The 19,395-nt window shown below is 42.8% G+C and overlaps 1 protein-coding gene across 1 annotated transcript in view; it reads right to left on the bottom strand.

Moving 5' to 3' along the window:
- LOC116949403 (actin nucleation-promoting factor WASL-like) overlaps nt 1–11,790 on the bottom strand; it is a 34,336-nt gene extending 22,546 nt beyond the window's left edge. The window contains exons 1-3 of the mRNA XM_032966692.2: nt 11,396–11,790; nt 732–869; nt 151–237 (exon numbers count right to left, since the gene is read on the bottom strand). Coding sequence (XP_032822583.1) covers nt 151–237; nt 732–869; nt 11,396–11,476 — 306 coding nt within the window. The 5' untranslated portion in view covers nt 11,477–11,790. The remainder of the gene's footprint in view (nt 1–150; nt 238–731; nt 870–11,395) is intronic.
- Between the last annotated feature and the right edge of the window lie 7,605 nt (nt 11,791–19,395).

The following is a 19,395-nucleotide window of genomic DNA, read 5'->3' as shown; positions in this document are numbered from 1 at the left end:
GGCAGAGGCTCTTGAGCAAGCAATTACCTTTGCCTTGCACCCGAGGTGCGTAGCTGCATTATGATAGCTCTTTGATCTATTTACCGCATCTCCCGTTAAAAAGCAGGTAGCGTAGACGGGAGTCAACGTGAAGCTGTGCTTCGGACTTACATCTGCCTCGAAGGTGTGGAAATGCGTTCTCTGCACGTTGTACTTGAATTGGCTGTACAGCTCTTGCTCCCAAACCAGCTTGCCTTCCTGTGGGAAATAAATACATTTAGAGGCGCATTATATCATCGCAGAGCCTCCGGGGGGAGGGAGGGGGGGGGTATTTTTGCCGCGATTGTTGCATTCATCGGTGTTGTGCGTTTCTGAGATGCACTCACTCTTGAAGAGAGGTAACCACTCAAGAGGTGTGAGGATCACGGAGACGAGCGGGGAAAAAACACACAGCAAGACGGTGAGCGAGTGCCACACCCCCCTCCAACACCCCACCTCCCAAAGCTCTGTTGCCCTCGACATATCGAGGTGTTATCAGCCGATTAACGAGCGAATACCCGTGAGAGATATCCAGAGCGAGGGGCAACACTCTATCCCCGTCCCGATGGAGCAAGTACATTCATGATCGTTGTCCTTCCCCCGCACCTCCAGCGAGCACGGTCGGCCACGTAGGATGCAGGAAGGAGTTCAACGTGGGCACATGCAAGTGGGGAGTCACGTTCGGCTGACGTGACATGAGTCGGGCACTGCACCTTGAGGCTGTAGACGCGGATGAAGTAGGAGCGCTGGGGATTGTCTTTGACCAGGCAGGCCACCCCCACGCAGCGCTTTGTCCACCGCCGCCCATCTCCCAATGCCACGTGCACCTGCACGACGGCTGATGCCAGAGTCTGGCTCAGGCACACACACACACAAGTACACACACACACACAAGTAGACACACACACACAAGTAGACACAAACAAGTACACACACATAAGTACACGCACATAGACATAAAGCAAAACAATGTGCAGACGCGCGCACAAACACACAATAGGCACGAAAGACAAAGACGGTCACCGCATTGCGTGCGCTTTTAGATGCGCTTCTGCGGCCGTCTGGAACGCTCTTCCTTCTGATATTACGAAGCCACTGAAGATTTGCGCTTTAAAATAATCTAGTTTGAAAAACCATTTATTTAAATTGTTTTTTTTGTTTGGTGTGTTGACCTTGCCCCGCACCTACCTCCGATTAGCATGGATGGCTATGTACGGTGCGAAAGAAGTTAAACAAATATGCAATATTCTTTGGGTCTTTCGGTAAAGTCACCCATTTCAAACCTTATAAACAGTTTGCCTTGGAAGTTAACCCCCTATTTCCTGAAGACGACAGCTTGTGTTGCGATCGAAACGTCGTAGTATTTTGTTATTTTCTTTGAACCTATCTACATGACTTTACCGAAACACCCAAGAATATGAATTCATGCAGTCACGAAAGTTTGAAGTCAATATTTAAATATGCAATATACGTCCATACACATATCCCCCCCCCCCGCCCACCAACAATTTGGTCCGACAGAATGTTGGGCCAAGTGCTGTTAGTGAGCATCTATTAAGGTCAGCTTTGCATAAGAGGGGGTGATGTGGCCAATACCACCCACCTGACCACCTTAATAACCCAGTGCTCATGGCACCAGGTGCTCGTTCAAGGCTGAGCGGAACTAGGAAAAGCCAAGGACTGGTTCAGATATCAGTAATCATTGATGTTGGCTGTGATCGGACCACTAAGCACATCCCTTCAAACACACGCCATACACAAGCGTACACATATACAGAGATCTTTCATTGAGCCTACGCAGACTTTTGGGCCATGTGCTGTTCGCGAGCAGCTATGGAGGTCAACATTGCGCACAAAAGAGTGGTGTGGGTCGCACCACACCGCCGCCTTTGTCTCCCTGGTACCCCGAGTTTACACACCACACTGGGTACATGCACTCATTTTGGCTGAGTTGATCTGGAGGAGACCCAAGACAAGACCGATTCAGGTATTACTTGCCAATGATGCTCGCTGCGACAAAGAATCGAAACCAGGTCTCAACGCTCACACGGTGTGCTAATTACAAACTACGACTCCCCCGTAACAAATGCATACATACACAGGCGGACATGCAAATTTGAACTCGCAGAGTTTGGACTTGTACACGACACGAAGAGAGGCAAGCTTCGTGTCGTCCAGTGATTATCTGTGAGACACTTCCGTTCGCCTAATGTTGCCGTGCTTTTCTCTCTCAATATAGTCTTTGTATTCTCTTGAATAAATGTGGAATAAATGAAACAAAAAATGAAACAAAAATGTGCTGCATTGTTAAAAATGAGGATAATTATTAAGGCTTAAAATTATTACTTCTGTTAACAACGCAAAATGTCTCTGTAGAGTCTGATATCTTGGAAATCAGTGACCTTAAAATGCCCCCTCCACTCTCAACGAAGTTCACTAATAAGGCTTTAAACCGCTTGTTGGCGTATTTGCTCCTGTACCTATCGCTACCACCTTTGTTTTTCCCCCATGAACATCGATAGCCAGCCGCAGAAACGTAATCTTGCTTCCCAGTCATTTTATGTGCGTTGTTTCATTCGTCGCTACGACTTTTACAATTAACCTGAGATGTTTTGCTCGAATAGATGCCGATTTTCCTCGCAGTAAAGGTTTAAAATATCTGCAAACAAGTGTAACCCCTTGAACAAAAACAAGTATTATTCCACGGGACATTTACACCTACATTTGATTTTGTTTGACTACATTTCATTTAGTCTTGATTTGAAGCTTTCGTGACTGCAGGAATCCATACTCTTTGGTTCTTTCGGTAAAGTCACGTAGTTACAAATAAAATTGTATTTTATTTAGTTAGAAATAAAATACATTTTTTTTATTTTACGTAACTTTACCGAAAGAACCAAAGAGTATGGATTCCATTTAGTGTAGAGTGAACAACAAAGAAGAGGCTTTTTTTATTTACTTGCACTGTATATATGAATTCATTGATTTCACCTCTAGTTGTATACCGCTTTGCTGTACAAACTATAAAAACACCTTTTTTCAATCCCATGATGCACGCCCCACATTTTTACGCAGCATCTTGAGATACAGCTGCATTTATAAATCACGTAGATCCACGTCCTATTGTACTGCCTGGTTAAAACAAAACACAAAACCCCAAAGAGGTAAAGCCCTGCAATGGCTTGCGGACGCCACTGCTGGCCGATGGGTCTCTACTCGAGGGAGGGCTGGAGAGCTCCTCTGGAGAATAACTCATTCAAGATCACGATGTCATTCACGATGGCCACAGCCGCTGATGCCACCACACTTCGCCTCGAGAGAGCTCCTCTCGACAGTAAAATGTGGCCTCCTCTTCCACAGAAACCACACGGAATCAGGATATTTATTTATGCTGGAGGAATCCTATGAGCTATAAAGCTCTTTTTTCAGAGATGTCCAGTAGGGTACCCGGTCAGAACGTCACGACAACAAACAAAACAAGATAGCAGTGCAGAGAACAGGAAATGTTAATAAAGCACTTTAAAATATACAAATACAACTTTTTAAAATTATCTTATCAGGTAAACCTCACTGAGATATTAACGTATTCTTCAGAAGCGACCTCGCCCACAAACGTATTGCAAGAAGTGAGATGAGAAGAAGGGACCTCAAGTGGGAATTGAACATCAGCTCCCTCACCAAGAAAGCTCAACAGAGGATGTACTTTCTACGGCAGCTGAAGAAATTCAACCTGCCAAAGACAATGATGGTGCAATTCTATACAGCGATCATTGAATCCATCCTCACCTCCTCCATAACCGTCTGGTACGCTGCTGCCACTGCTAAGGACAAGAGCAGACTGCAGCGTATCATCCACACTGCTGAGAAGGTGATTGCCTGCAATCTACCAACCCTCGAGGACCTGCACACGACAAGGTCCATGAGGCGAGCGAGGAAGATTATGGCCGATTTCTCCCACCCTGGACACTCTCTGTTTCAGCTACTCCCCTCCGGCAGAAGGCTTCGGTCCATCAGTACCAAAACCTCACGCCATAAAAACAGTTTCTTTCCATCTGCTGCTGGCCTGTTAAACAAGGCCAAGGGCTAACACTGTTTTTAACATTTGATCTACAGAACGACACCTTACCGATATTAACTATGTTACCCTATTTGTATTTTTTATTTTTAAATTATATCTTAAAGCTATTTTATATTTGATATTTATTTAATTTTATATACTTCAGCCCCTTGGTGTTAGACTTTTAACCCTTATTATAGTAAGACTTGTTTAAAACTTATTTACGATTTTAGATTCCTATATGTTGAATGTATGCACCATCCTGCCAAAGTAAATTCCGTGTCGGTGTGAACTTACATGGCGAATAGAACCCTTTCTGATTCTGATTCTGAAAAGTCTGTACGTATGTATGTTGAACTTCAGGGTTCCATCCTCGGCCCCCTTTTGTTCTCTCTTTATGTCAATGACTTGGGCACTGACCTGGATCATTCCAGGGTAAATCTTTTTGCAGATGACACGATACTGATTACTGCTGGCCACTCTCCGGATGACGTGATTGCTAAGCTACAGGGTGATTTCAACAAACTACAACATCAGCTAGTTGCTCTTAAACTAGTCCTGAATACGTCCAAAACCAAGGTGCTATGCTTCTCACCAGGACTAAAGCAGGAAGGTATTTTTCCCCAATTACATTCCTTAAAGAATTATCAAATAGAGCAAGTCAAGACCTATAAGTATATTGGGGTCATCCTGGATTCAAACTGAATTTTGAAGATCACATTGATTATATTGGTAAAAAGACAAAAAGAAAAATTGGTTTTCTGTATCGATACAAGCACTGCTTCCCCCCAATGTTCCGTTTGGAATTTATAAAAGCTACCATACTGCCTCTACTTGACTACTGTGACATCGTGTATAAATCAGCCCCAAGTACTGTACTGAAGAAGCTTAATTCCATCTATCACTCGTCCTTAAGATTTACATTGAACTGCCCATATAGGACTCACCACTGTGATCTCTACATTGGGTCAAACTTAACATCTCTTAATGTTCGACGGCTTGTGCACCAGATCTTATTTATTCACGATGTACTTACAAAAAAAGAACAAATTTGACCTCAAGTCTTCGCTCATTTACCAGCTTCACATTCCCTATTGCCATACAAAAACTGGAGGAAGGGTCTTTGCTACTGATGCCCCCAGCGTCTGGAATGCTATTGCCAATAAACTACAACTTGAATCGCTACCAATGAGATCTTCTCTCAAAACTGCTCTAGAGGAGTTGTACACCCCTAGCTGCCACTGCTATTCATTGGCGTAAAATAAAATAAAATGTTTCGCTCCGTATGACGCTGCAAAGTATTATCTGTATTTTGATTTAGCTTGCTGATCTTAAAGGTGCATTGAAAAATGTGATACTCCGACTGATGCTTCTGTTGTTGTGGAGTAACTCATGCAGCCAGCTATGGCTCTAGGATTTGATGTTACATGTTATTTATGTAGTTTATTATAAAAAATTCGGTCACAGTCCCTGTGATCACTGTTACGTTGCAATTATTGCTTTATTTTTTGGTGATTTCGAAAACGTTTTTTGGTTTGGACATGTTTGTTTTGTTGCAGTACGGAGTTAGACAGATGGCCTTAATCTAAGTTTTATTGTGGTTGTTGTTGTTTGACTTGCATCGCACTGGGATTTTTTGCACACAGCGTTGGTGTACGGTGCTTTTTTAAGGAATATTTTGATGTTTTTTTCATGGAGTTTGTTTGCACAGACACATAGTCACTTTTCTTGTTCGTGTTTTTGTTTTTTTGTTTGTTGTGGTTGCACCCGATTCAAGAGCCGAATGGCTCACAGGGCTATACCAAAATAAATAAACTGAAAAACTGAAACTTTTGCACCGTACGTAGCCAACCGTGCTCATCGGAGGTGCGGGGGAAGAATAACAAACGAGACACGAAAAGCAGTTCTCAAGAAATGAGTTTTCAATCTACATTTGAAAAAACGAAGAGCGTTCCAGATGATCGCAGACGTTTTTTTCCAAAGTAAAGCCCGTTGAGTGAAGAAGCAATTTATCAAGGGAATACCCGCACTGTACCCTCACTGTGGTTTACTCATTAATTCTGCTGGGTGGACAGAGGCGGGGAGGGCGATGTAAGAAACAGTCATTGGGAAACCCAATGACGCGGGGGGGGGGGGGGGGGAGAGAAAAAACGCATAATTAACGACTTCTAATTCACGATCTCACGATCTCACGATGGCCATTGATGCCATCGCACCTTGCCAACAATGTATGCCCTTCGACAGATCTCGTTGCAGCCGCTGCACAGCAGAGACACACAATACCTCTGCCCTAACAGGCCCATCAGATGATGTCACATCAGTACGGTTGTCTACGTACGGTGCGAAAGAAGTTCAGCATACATACATGACCTGAGGTCATTCCCTTGTTCACTGGGCTCGTGGGAACCACTACAAAGCCTTTATGGGCATTTGGCCCCTGACACACTCACTATAACAACTGTCTCAGTAAAAAAAAAACATGTAAAAACTAAATTACAACTGGGTTTCAATATTATGGTAGTGAGTTTCATATCCTAAAGACTTCTGTTAAAATACGCCAAAGATGAAATGCGTATTCTCTGGGAGTCCCATATCGTATTAGATATTAAAACCTGGTGTGATATCATTAAATAATTGATGTGGCTCCACGGTTACAAAAATGTAAAGCTATGAATACCTGGGTATTTGGCTCATTTAAATTCTGGCACACAGATCAAACATGCTCATATGGAAATCGAAATTAAGTCAGGGTTTTTCACAAAAAAATTATTAGGCTTCTAATTAACTTCCCACCCACTTGTTACTTTCACCTTCTAGGCTCGTATTAATTATAGTGGCATGGTTGATGCAAAAAAAAGTCAAATTACACCTTTAAATGGCTTTGAGCCAGTTTTACATTCACCGTTTGCGCTTCACTATAAATGAAAGAGATGCTGCCGCAGTCCGCCGATCAACAGCTCGCATGTAATGGGGTAAAATGTGGGTCCTCCTGTCTCTCCATACACGTCTGTACAGTGTGAATGAGTAGACCAATTACCCTCTAGGCTCCTTCCAGTGGAGGCGGCCTCTTCCAGCAGTGGTTTGAGAAACAGACAGCCACACGTGAGCACCAGGACAGAAACGGGCCTTTCACCCCACGTAGGCCTCTTATGCCACCCGAATATATTTATTGTGATGTATGACATTCTCAGTTAAACACGTAGGCTTTCGCGACCAATATTATCAATGATAAAGGTTTTTTTTCGTTAATAGATTTTTTTGGGTTGTAATCACCAGCGAAACGTCGGACTCGAATTGGAAATGTTGTAGGTTTACTCTCCAACACACCGGTGTGCTTAAATAGTAACTAATTGGCACGTTTTGTTTCCGTGACAATCTTATTGAATGGCCGTGTCGAGTTTAACGCACATTCATATTTACACGATCTAAACCAAAAAAAAACCTTAATAATGGATAGAAAAAGCTGTTAATTCCCTAATTTTTTCATGCACATATTCCTTGAAAAAGATGTGATTAGTCTATGCTTCTTGTCTTTATCAACCTGCATTGACCAGCATGAAGTATGCTCAAATAACCGCTAAACTACACAAACATGTACCTTGATCGTACAATAAATATAACGGTTATTTCATGAAGGTAAAACATACATCTTAAACTCTCGTCTAGTGCTCTGGATAATGACACGCAAAAGCTGAAAATGTGACGCCAATTAAAAGTGGCATTATTTTGTCCACTGTGAAATTGCCACGGCACCAAACTGACTACGAGACATTTCAAAATTAGAGGACCTCTCGCAAAGCAAAAAGAAAGCGATGCCGTTTACTTAAAGGCAACCTAATATTACAGCACGAAAGGTTGTTTTGTAATACGTATTTTTTTCTACTTTGTTGAGCTGAAGTTGCACTTTAGCCAGTGCATGCTGTTACACTCGTGATCGGAGGAAGAGATAACGTGAACACGGAAGTTACTACCACATACCCCCCCCCCCCTTGGCAATTTCGGTGGCTTTTCTTTATCAAGCGGTGCAGATGGCTGGCCCAGTGAAAAACATTTGCAAGGAGAGAATTGTGGCGTCTCATGGTTCCAGTCAATTGCATGGGGTTCTTAGCAGCCTCCCCCTTTAAACTGAACTACTGTACAGCTGGGTGGCACTGGCGATTCCGATACCACGCCATGGTACATTTGTTTTAAATGGCAATGTGACACCTACCATCCCGATTAAACTTACGTGCGTTCTCTAAACCACGGAAGACGGGTTTTCACCGTTAAGCATGCAGGATATTTCCCGACTTGCGAACGCCCTTGCTTACGAACAAGGCTTCCATAAGATATTTATGTGGGCCCTTTCTTACCAGTATCAAAATATAACAGTAGGTTTTACCCTTTAAATCAACATGATTTTGATTTAAAGCTTTCGTGACTGCAGGGATTCATATTCTTGGTTCTTTCGGTAAAGTCACGTAGATGATGATTGCTTGTGTTGCAGTCGAAACGTCGTGAGAATTTTATTGTTTTATATATTTTTTTTATTATTTTATTGTTTCCCTTCAACGTGACTTTACCGAAAGAACCAAGAATAACAACATGCTCTGATAATTAATATATGCATTGTCTTTGCAACTCGTGTGGACCAATCAGTTTCAAAGACAATGCATCTTATATTATCAGAACATGTCGAGGTCCATTTCTAATTATACTGAGACCTTTCGAACTTTTAATCGTTACAATCTGTCCAGTTGCTTAGGAACACAATTTTATCGTCAGAATCAAGGCGTGTCTCTACTCAAATTAGCACGTATGTCTATTGGTGGTCCAGATTCAGATGTCCACAGCTGACGTTCCACAAAAAGGTACTCATATGTATAATATACAACTCAGTTAACATTTCTTCTCAATTGTGTCATTCTTTTTACAAATTGTCCTGTGGCCATTTTTTGTATGCAATGGAACATGCTATTTTGCTGTAATTATGTAAACCCAAGTCACTTTTAAAATTGGGGCCCTTACCTTGTAATGAGAAAACTGCAAATATAAGCAGAACTCCATTCTGTGTCTCGACATATAGATTTTAAAAAAGTATTAGTCCATCCGCCTATTGGCTTTCCAGACTGATATTATCCAGCTGCATGTGTTGAAGCAGGCAAACTCTGGGACTGGTTTACACCTTCTGGGTCTCATCAGCTGAGTTAGGCATGTTAAACAAATGCCGCTGTATTGCCAGATGCTATTTGGAAGAGCGCTTTGTTTTAAAATATGGGGCCCCCCGTTCAAAGCAAATGCAACAACGTGCAGTAAATGCAATCAAACCATCCATTGGTATATCTCCATTGAGCATAATTTTCTTGGGGTTAAAAGCACGCATCCCATTCATGCAAAGCAACTCATTGCGGAGTAGGAATTTCCACATTTGACTTGTACTCAATGCAGGACAAACGTCGTCCACAAACGTCATCCGCCGAGTTGCAATCCTTCCCGCCCCTCGTCAAACGGGTGCATCGCCACGGGTTGCACGCACATTCATTCAGCGCGCCGTTATCTTCCACAAAGCAAACGGAAGCACCTGCCAGCGACGCGCGAGATGCAGAGACCGCAACGTGGCCCTCGCTATTTCCTGCCCGAGCATTGCCTCTTGGGGCAATGCCTCGCGCAGCCACGCGTCCCGCGCATGCCGCTTGCCGTGAATTTTTTTTATAAACAATGACAGCAAAACCATTGCTTTGTTCGCTCGCTGACAGACCGCAGGTCAGAGTATCATCGGCATTTCGTTTTGTTCATCGGAGAGCACGCTGAATGTTGTCCAGCCTCATCGTGACACGGAGTTACGTACGAGGTTAATGAGGTGAAAACAATGGCAGATTTAGCCGTCTGAGTCGAAAGCCCTTTTTGACAAGTTTATGATGCGTAATGTTTTTCGTTGGAAACACGCCGCTGTATCAGTATACACTTGTTGTGTTGTATCAGTATACACGTGTTGTGCTGTATCAGTATACACTTGTTGTGTTGTATCAGTATACACTTGTTGTGCTCTATCAGTATACACTTGTGCTGTGTCAGTATACACTTGTTGTGCTGTATCAGTATACACTTGTGTTGTATCAGTATACACTTGTTGTGCTGTATCAGTATACACTTGTTGTGCTGTATCAGTATATACTTGTGCTGTATCAGTATACACTTGCTGTGTTGTATCAGTATACACTTGTTGTGCTCTATCAGTATACACTTGTTGTGCTATATATCAGTTATCCTGGGGATAGTCTGGGCTCTGCCATGGTACTGTGGAGTTTACACCACTGGTCTATGGCGACCGATATAAATAAGCACCGTCCATTTGCTCGTTTAAGTGACATTTTCAAAACAATATATACATTAGTTTAACACGTAGGTTTTCCCATCCAATATTATCCATAATTGAGTTTTTTGGGGGGTCATATCGCGTAAATATAAATTTGCCTGTCGCCCGATGAAGCTGGCTCTAATTACCAGCGAAACATTGTACTCGAATTGTTAATGTTGTGGGTTTACTCTTCAACACACCGGTGTGCTGAACTAGTAACTAATTGTTTATGTGACAAACCTGACTAATTGGCTGTGTCGGGTGGTGGCGGGTGTAACGACACACAAACGTCTATTATGGTTAATACATACATTAGTTAGTTTAGATATACACTCTAAAGTGCATGCTATATCCAACTCATCAGCATAGCAAGCGTTGAGCCTGCATAGTGCACCGGATGGGTTACCAGCATCCAGGACAGGCGATACAGGTTCCTGCGCAAGGTGGTGGATGTGCTGCGGAATTCTGAATGTGTCAGCCGCTCAGATCCGGCGATTTGAAATGTCCTCTTTCTTATACCCGGACTGTGCTTCAATGCTTTCACATCTAAGTCCCACGCATCCCACCCCACCGTCAGCAATCTGCACTGACCAGCACGACCTAGGGTCAAATAACCCCGCCACCACACACACGTACCCCGTCCGCAAAGCGAGGATGCCCTTCATCCAGCAGTGGATTTTGCAAGGGTCCGTACCGTTACACACACCAAGCCCTGAACTCCTGGTTGACATGAAATCGTTACACACGCGCACGACTGCCCTTGAAGTTCTAACAGTACACGCACTATTTCAAGATATCGCTCATGCTCAGGGAAATATTTTTATGTTTCAGCACGTATACATGTCAAGTCAACGCTGTCACGAGCACGATTTACAAACACGTTTATTTTCATGTATAGCCGCACGACAAGTTTACCACATTTTCGCGCACATAAATGTAGTACAGCATGCACACACGAATAACGTATTAAAATGAGATCTTACCAAGCATTTTCTTCCCAACATTGCAAACACAGCCTCGTTTTCTTGCAGCGATAAAAGCATCGTCGAGATATTCTGATTCATCGTTTTTGTTCGTTTGTTTTTTCAAGCGGTTGTCAACGTTTTCATCTACAAATTAAAAAAAATTGAGCTTTAAGGACTCAAATTGAACACTATGTTTTGCTGGAACTACAAATATTTTGGGCTTCAACGTACGCCTCGGAGCATCCTCAATGGGCAATGAGCAGGTGCAAGTGTCACACGCCCCCTCGCTCTGCACGTGGCTTTATCGCTTCAACCACTTTGCCAGAGCCTTCAAGTCGGCACAGCAACAACAAAAAAACAGCCCCCAGCAGCAGCAGCGCGGTTCCGAGGTCCTTCACAAACTTCCTGCTAATCGTCTGAGTCAACTGTTTCCCCTTCCCGGTGTTGAGCAGGGAAAATCGGGTGGGGGGGTGGGGGTAGTGAGAAACACGCGCACTGTATGTTGCGGGCACACTCACTCGTGCGCACGCGTGCGTGCATAGGGCGTCGATTAAAAGGTATCGTCCGTTTGACACCACAACAACAACAACTAAAAGTTATAATAATTTTACAGCCCTTTTTGGCAGTCTCTCTGCTGGAGAAAGGTCCTCCGCACACTTTGTCTGTCATGGGGGTTATTCGACCTTAAGCTCCCCATCTGGTGGGGTGCTGGTTAATGATTCAGATATCACTCGCCACTGCAGCGACGTTCGCTATGGCTGGGATTCAAACGCAAGTTGTCTGCCTCGTTGCGCAGGGCGCTGTGTTGTATCAGTATACACTGCCACCACTCTACATGTAAAAAGAAATAACTTTCAGAAGCAAAAGAGTAAAATTTTGGTGGATTCATAACTGGATATTTTGACTTTCGTGAAGTGAACGTCACTTGCCCAATGTGAAATGTGTTCATGCCACCACGGTGGAGTTTGAGGTTATGGTGCACGTGGCGTGTCTGATGATTGCTTCATCAGTGTGATGTCTCCTGTGCGCCCACCTTCCGGATTGGCTGCTGTTTCACTTCATGTTTATTTATACTACGTCCTACAATTGGACCTCGTGATGAGAGTGACACGTTAACTTTCCATCGCCACATTGATCTCAGCGAGGCTTAAGTGGTCATTAGGTTAGGTGGCGTGCGTTAGATCACCCAGTGTTCATTCACCCAAACGCAGCAGTTTGAACTACGTAGTTGAAATGTTGGCCACGTATTCCTTTTATATTTTTATGTTTTTGAACGAAAACTAAATCAGAAATGGCAAACCTTGATCATGGAATGATGCCACAATCGTTCTTCTGTTTAAAAACTGATTTGATTTGATGAATTAAAAAACACAATCCGCCTTCTCCAACAGATCAATCAATCAATTATTCACGAGCATCAGAGGGAAATCAATTACGGTTTGGAAATTTTAGAGGTGAACCAAGCACCTGAACAAGCTGGCTATAGGAAAAAAATTCCACAATATACCACGGAAATATTCTCAACGAAGGTGCTCTGGTTGATAAAATCTGGTTATAAAATAGTTTACGTATACAGTATACATTGAGCGAGATCTGTATGTGGTTATATACTATATTCACATCCAGATGTGTATTAACAATGGCCATATAATCCAAGATGTTATGATAACTTAGGCGATTTGCATTTGCCTCCAGCACATACTTCCACTAATTTGTGAGATACCAATTTTATACGTTGTAAATGATGCCATCGACAAATGTACTAATTATTTAACTCGTCTATTTGACTGGAGTTTTGATACGTCTAACGTTTACAAAAATATTGGCAGTAAGATAATTAGTTTAATGTCTTTACTTGTTTCCTTACATATTTCGTCATATTTAAACACCTACAATTTCTCATATGGGCTGAATGATCCTGTAATTTACATATACGAACATGTCTTTTTTTAGATTTGTTAGGGATCAAGTATACACTTTCCACAAACATAGTGTTTGAATTGACATTTGAATCAATTGCCCTTCATTGAAGAGGAAGCGGGGATGCCTCCACTCATCCCACCACAATAAATGTAGTCGTCGACTTTACACGGTGTGTCAATTTTTCACTTCAGTATACCGATACAGTGGAAGAAGAAGCAGAATACATGTATGCAGCATCAACATGTCATGAACTTTCATAAGTGTAACATCAAGGAGAGCAGTGGCGCTATGCTGCCATCCCGGTAACCTGAGTTTGATTCCTGGCCATACACACCAAGTGGTACTGCCCTCACCACCATACCAAGTACTCACAAACAGCTCCTATCCCTAGAAAATGGTTCTTAACCTTTACTGCGGCCTCGTATATATATGTATTTTATAATCTTAATACATACAAAGGTTTGATGAGACAAAGTAGTTGTACTGACGTGCCCGTGCTCAATGCGTGTTTCAATAATTTTCCTTCTAAAAAAATCTGCCTGCCATGTCTCGCACCACCAGAAAGGGCATCTCGCACTCCCCCAGGGGTGCGTGCACTCCAGGTTGAGAAGAACCACTGCCCTAGAACTTGATTAGGTACTTTCGTGACTGCAGGAATAACTCTTTGGTTTTTTCGGTAAAGTCACGTAGAAATTAAAAAAATATATATATAATAGTATACGACGTTTCGATTGCAACACAAGCAATCATCATCAGGTACAGAAGAGCTAAAGTTAAGAGAGAGAGGAAACACATAACCGCATATATATATACAGACCTTAAGTAGAGGGAATTAACACAGACACACCAGGGGACACAGAGAGAGACGGAGCACACGAAATCAAACAGGGTTTAGCAAAATTTGGAAACTATATAAAGCAACACAGACGGTCGGTTAAAACACAATTAACGCATGGTCTGGTAGATTACGCTATTTCAAAGATTGCTAAATTGTAAGTTAAGTGTGAAATTTAAGAGAGTGATAGAGCATAGCTCTTCTATACCTGATGATGATTGCTTGTGTTGCAATCGAAACGTCGTATGCTATTATATCATTTTATTTTTCATTATTTCTACGTGACTTTACCGAAAAAAACAAAGAGTAATTCCTGCAGTCACGAAAGCAACCAATCAAGTTCGAACCACCTTTACGGGAAGGTATGAAGTCTGTGTCTTTGTGTTGTTCTCTGCTGGTGTATCTGCCTTTGTGTCTTGACTTGGTGTTTGTATCGCTGTGTTGTCTCTGCCTGTGTGTGTGCCTTGTGTCTTGACTAGGTGTTTGTATCGCTGTGTTGCCTCTGCCTTGTGTCTCCGAGTGGGCACTGCGACTGCCTCCACAGCCTCCTGTGTGACAACTCGTGCCCTCTACCAGCACCGTCATTTGACATGTGCTCTCTTCATGCTAATAATTTTTTGTCCCATTGTCTCTGAAACCCAGTCCCACCTTCTCTGGCTATTTAAGGCGTCGGCACAGAGATGCGGCTTCACTTCTTCACTGTGTGCCCGCCTCTCCCCATATGTCTCATTGCGGTCTGTATTCTCTCTTAAATTTCACACTTAACTTACAATTTAGCAATCTTTGAAATGGCGTAATCTACCAGACCATGCGTTAATTGTGTTTTAACCGACCGTCTGTGTTGCTTTATATAGTTTCCAAATTTTGCTAAACCCTGTTTGATTTCGTGTTGCTCCGTCTCTCTCTGTGTCCCCTGGTGTGTCTGTGGCAATTCCCTCTACTTAAGGTTTGTATATATATCTGCGGTTATGTGTTTCCTCTCTCTCTCTCTCTTAAATTTAACTCTTCTGTACCCGATGATGATTGCTTGTGTTGCAATCGAAACGTCGTATGCTATTATATAATTTTATTTCTTTATTATTTCTACGTGACTTTACCGAAAAAAACAAAGAGCACTGCCCTAGAGTTTACAGGGGATCTGTGTCTTCGTTAAATTGGATGTGTGCATGTGTACGTTTGTTTCATATTCAGCCGTTTTGAGTACGGAATTGTAGTGTTTAGCGCACTACGCTACGAACCCGGTGACCAGAGTTTGATTCCCGCTCGTGGCCAACACCTGTGACAAACATCTGAACCGATCCTGAGCCTCCCCTAGGTCGACTCAGCGTCAAATGAGTGCCTGGTGAGATGTGTAAGGGGCCGTCCATAAATGACGTCACGCACCTGGGGGGGGGGGGTCAGACATTTGTGACGATGTGTGACGAGGGGGGGGGGTTTGAGAAATGTGACGTCACATCAACATGCGCAACTTTAAATAAATATAGACAACACGTTCTACTTAATTAAATATACTTTTTAATAAATGTTTTATCCTACAACATCAGAGTACAGCGCCACATTAAATCCGCACTACAATAATAATAGTTTAAAACGATTTGAAGCATGTTTTTTTTTTGGGGGGGGGGGGTGGCAGAGCTTTGTGACGTCATATTTGAGGGGGGGGTCAAAAATCGTCCAAAATCGCGTGAAGTCATTTATGGACGGCCCCTAAACATTACTACTGAACTGGCCCTTATTCGTCGTGTTGGTCTTAATAGGTGCCCGTCAACAGCGCCGAGCCCAAAATTCATGTCATGCTGCAAGCGAATGTTTGTATTAAGTGCTTGCTTCATTGCCTGCGTATCAGATTCGCCATTATCTGCTGCTGATTTTCTATAGGAGAGGGTTACCTTTGCTCGGTGCATTGTTTACCGTCCGATGAGATTGTACAGATTGCCCACGTTGAGAACTCCACAGAGGACTGCGGTTGGGTGAGTCGCGGGTCCGATACAAGAGGGGGGTGGGGGGAAGGGCAGACAGCGAGGGGATGGGAACGTGCGCACTGAACAAAGTTGTTGGCCTTTTCATGTCTCGGCAGTAACAACTGGGGCTCCCAATCAACAGCGGCCAGGTCCAGGTCCCATTAGAGTTGGTGTGAAACTCTAAACAAGTTCCTTGTTCTGTCAGTGCCTCTGTGTACAACGCTTTAAAATAGACACACCGTGCTGAGTCTATTACTGGATTTCTTGTGATGGGATGATTGTAGGCATCCACGCCTCCTATTTATTGTCGACGGGTTATATAACTGTCTATTTAAGCACTATGTTTAGAGAGAGGCTATACTCTATCCCTGCCCTCTCTAATGATGGAGAGGAGATGCTAGTACAACTGTATCTAGAACCATTCAGTATATGTGAGACAAACTCGATGTTTAGATCGGGCTAATTCTGCCATGGTGTAATGGTTAGAACACTGGACTTGCAATCCAAAGGTCACCATTTAAATTTAATCTATGGGCACAGCAGATAAAACGGGGAACACGTTTCTTAAAATCCTCTTCAATATAATTTGAGTCCATAATCCTTAGTGGCCCATGCACGGATGTTTAAAAGCAAAAGTTACTGAAGCAGACGAACCCTGGATGAGTTTTGACTTTGTGAGTCTCATCAGGTAGTGTGTGGTCTGTTAAAACACATGTTGGTGGGTTGCCTGGTGTGTTGCTGGCCACCCACCACCCACTCGTGTGCTGTGCCAACGTTCATAGGGTGTTCGCTGACAGCACTCGCACTAACATGCTGTTAAGTATGTACGTATGTTGAACTTCTTTCGCACCGTGCGTCGCCAATCGTGCTCATCGGAGGTGGATTTTTGTCTTTGTTATCGGTTTAGAAACCTCCATGAACGTCGCGGGGTTTGTTCAGCAGCACAGTTGAAGCGTAGAAATTAGATTTAAAAATAACTGTTGTTTTACTTGTAATTCTGCAAAAAAATATATATAAAATATAAGAAACAATGTACAATATTAGTTTGAAGTGTCATTTTACTGATTTTTTTTCTCCACTATCCCACTAAGGTTTTTGGAAGTTTACCCTGCAAAGTTTGCATCGAAAACAAACCTAATCATAGTGGCATAGGTCAATCTAATAAACTTGTAAAGATCCAGTGTGCTTAGAGATTGTCTCTCACAAAATCAGTGTTTGTGCCAACTCACTGATTTCTGTCAATATTAAAACATTAATAAATAACATTAAAGCATTAGTTTCACGAGTTTGTGCTAAAAAAAAGTGTCCAGCACTAAATAATCACGAATAACTACGTACATACATTTGTACATTTTGTGTTTGCACCGTTTTTATAGCACAAAGTATATCCTTCAAGAGCGTTACAGAATACTTCGCAACATTACAGAAAATATCTATTGAAACTTGCTAAGAGCATCAGGTAGCTTAAACGACATCACATTTTACACATTTACTTTGTGAATAGACGTTTTAAAGTTGTTTTCTTTAAATGTGTTTACTGGTTGAAGCTTTCGCAGATGTGCAAATCTAGCTGTAATTTACGTTTCATTACATTTTGTACTCTAAAGGAGTTGAGCACTGTGTGCTTCTTCGAGTTTTGAGGCTGACAGAAAAAATATAAAGACTGAGCATCACACACCACCCGTTGTCCCCCTGCAGTCGCGGGATAGTAAATGCCCCATGAGGGATTTGAGTCCTGATTATAACTGTCGAGCCTGGGGTAAAGGCATCTGTGACTAGGACAAGGGATACCCCCCCCCCCCTCCGTACACAAACTACCCACGACCAATCAACGTAACAGATTTTGATTTAAAGCTTTCGTTTCTGCAGGGATTCATATTCTTGGTTCTTTCGGTAAAGTCACGTAGAAGGGAAACAATAAAATAATAAGAATATAAAACAATACAATTATCACGACGTTTCGACTGCAACACAAGCAATCATCATCAGGTGTGAAAACCACAGCAAGAAAATAAAAAACGACATGTCTCGGACCGCATCCGTGAACGCAAAGCAGACCTAAAACACGGTAGGACCAACACCTCGGCCGTGGCAGATCACTGTTATAATTCAGTAGGCTCACATGACATTGACTTCTCCAAGACAGAGGTTATCTGCAAGCCATCTGGCTACCATGAGAGATTCGTTCATGAGGCTATCCACATATACAAACACAGAGACAATTTCAACCGAGAAGATGGATTCTGGCTTAGCAATCATTGGAAGGATTTGATAAACCATTTCGTGTCTTAATTGATTGTTCACGCTTACGGTGGCTTTCAGACCGCATCCATTATTTTCGTCTCCCCCCTCCTCTTTTCCGAACATAGATGGACTCGTACATCTGAATAGCTGCCAAATCGCTCTCCGTGGTGCTAACGTAAAAAAAAACCGCCACTTTTTTCAAATTTTCTTGCTGTGGTTTTCACACCTGATGATGATTGCTTCTGTTGCAGTCGAAACGTGATAATTTTATTGTTCTATATTTTTATTATTTTATTGTATCCCTTCTACGTGACTTTACCGAAAGAACCAATAATATAAACGTAACAGAGTTAAGCATCCTAGTAATGTGGAACTCGATGCTCCGGTTTAAAAGCACCACGCAAATTTACACGGCCACTCGCACAGCATTTATAAAATAATTATTATTACAATGATTCACGAGGGATTCGAGAATGTGTATTTGTGTTTGCTACTGGTGGGGGGGGGGGGGTCTGTAGCATGGCTATTATGTGTCATTAAACATTTGCCATGACGCCTGGCATCCCCACAGGATGGCGATAAATTCGCATCCCCTGAAAGATGACACTGCTGCTGTGTTTGTGGCGGTCACAGGTAATGACTAGCACGTGCGCGTGTGGGCGCCACCACGGAGACAACGCAGGAAATGAGGGGCCACAGCTCAGCGGCTGAGTTTGATGTTTGCGACGTTAATTTGGGTAATGGCAGTAAGAAGATTTAAGAACTGAACAACATCACAAAGTGCCTTTGTGACTCGCAAATTAGATCATTTGCCAATTATTTAAAGTGCAGCACGTACACATACATACACACATTGTACGTGCAATGAAAAAGGGTAATTGCTGGTAACTTCCTGGACAGGAGTGAGGCACAATGACACAGGGTACTGGAACAGCAAAAGTAAATATGCGTGTTTGGTTTGCACCGTGGCTTGTGGATAATGATGTCCAACGTTTGTCTCCACGTGCAGGGAGCTTGAGCAGGAGTTGGATGCTGCACGTTTACTATGGATGCAG

This window comes from Petromyzon marinus, chromosome 36 (assembly GCF_048934315.1).
Source record: "Petromyzon marinus isolate PM22_M1 ecotype Great Lakes invasive population chromosome 36, UKy_Petmar_22M1.pri1.0, whole genome shotgun sequence".
Lineage (NCBI taxonomy): Eukaryota > Metazoa > Chordata > Hyperoartia > Petromyzontiformes > Petromyzontidae > Petromyzon > Petromyzon marinus.
This window is presented reverse-complemented; position numbering and strand designations above follow the sequence as displayed.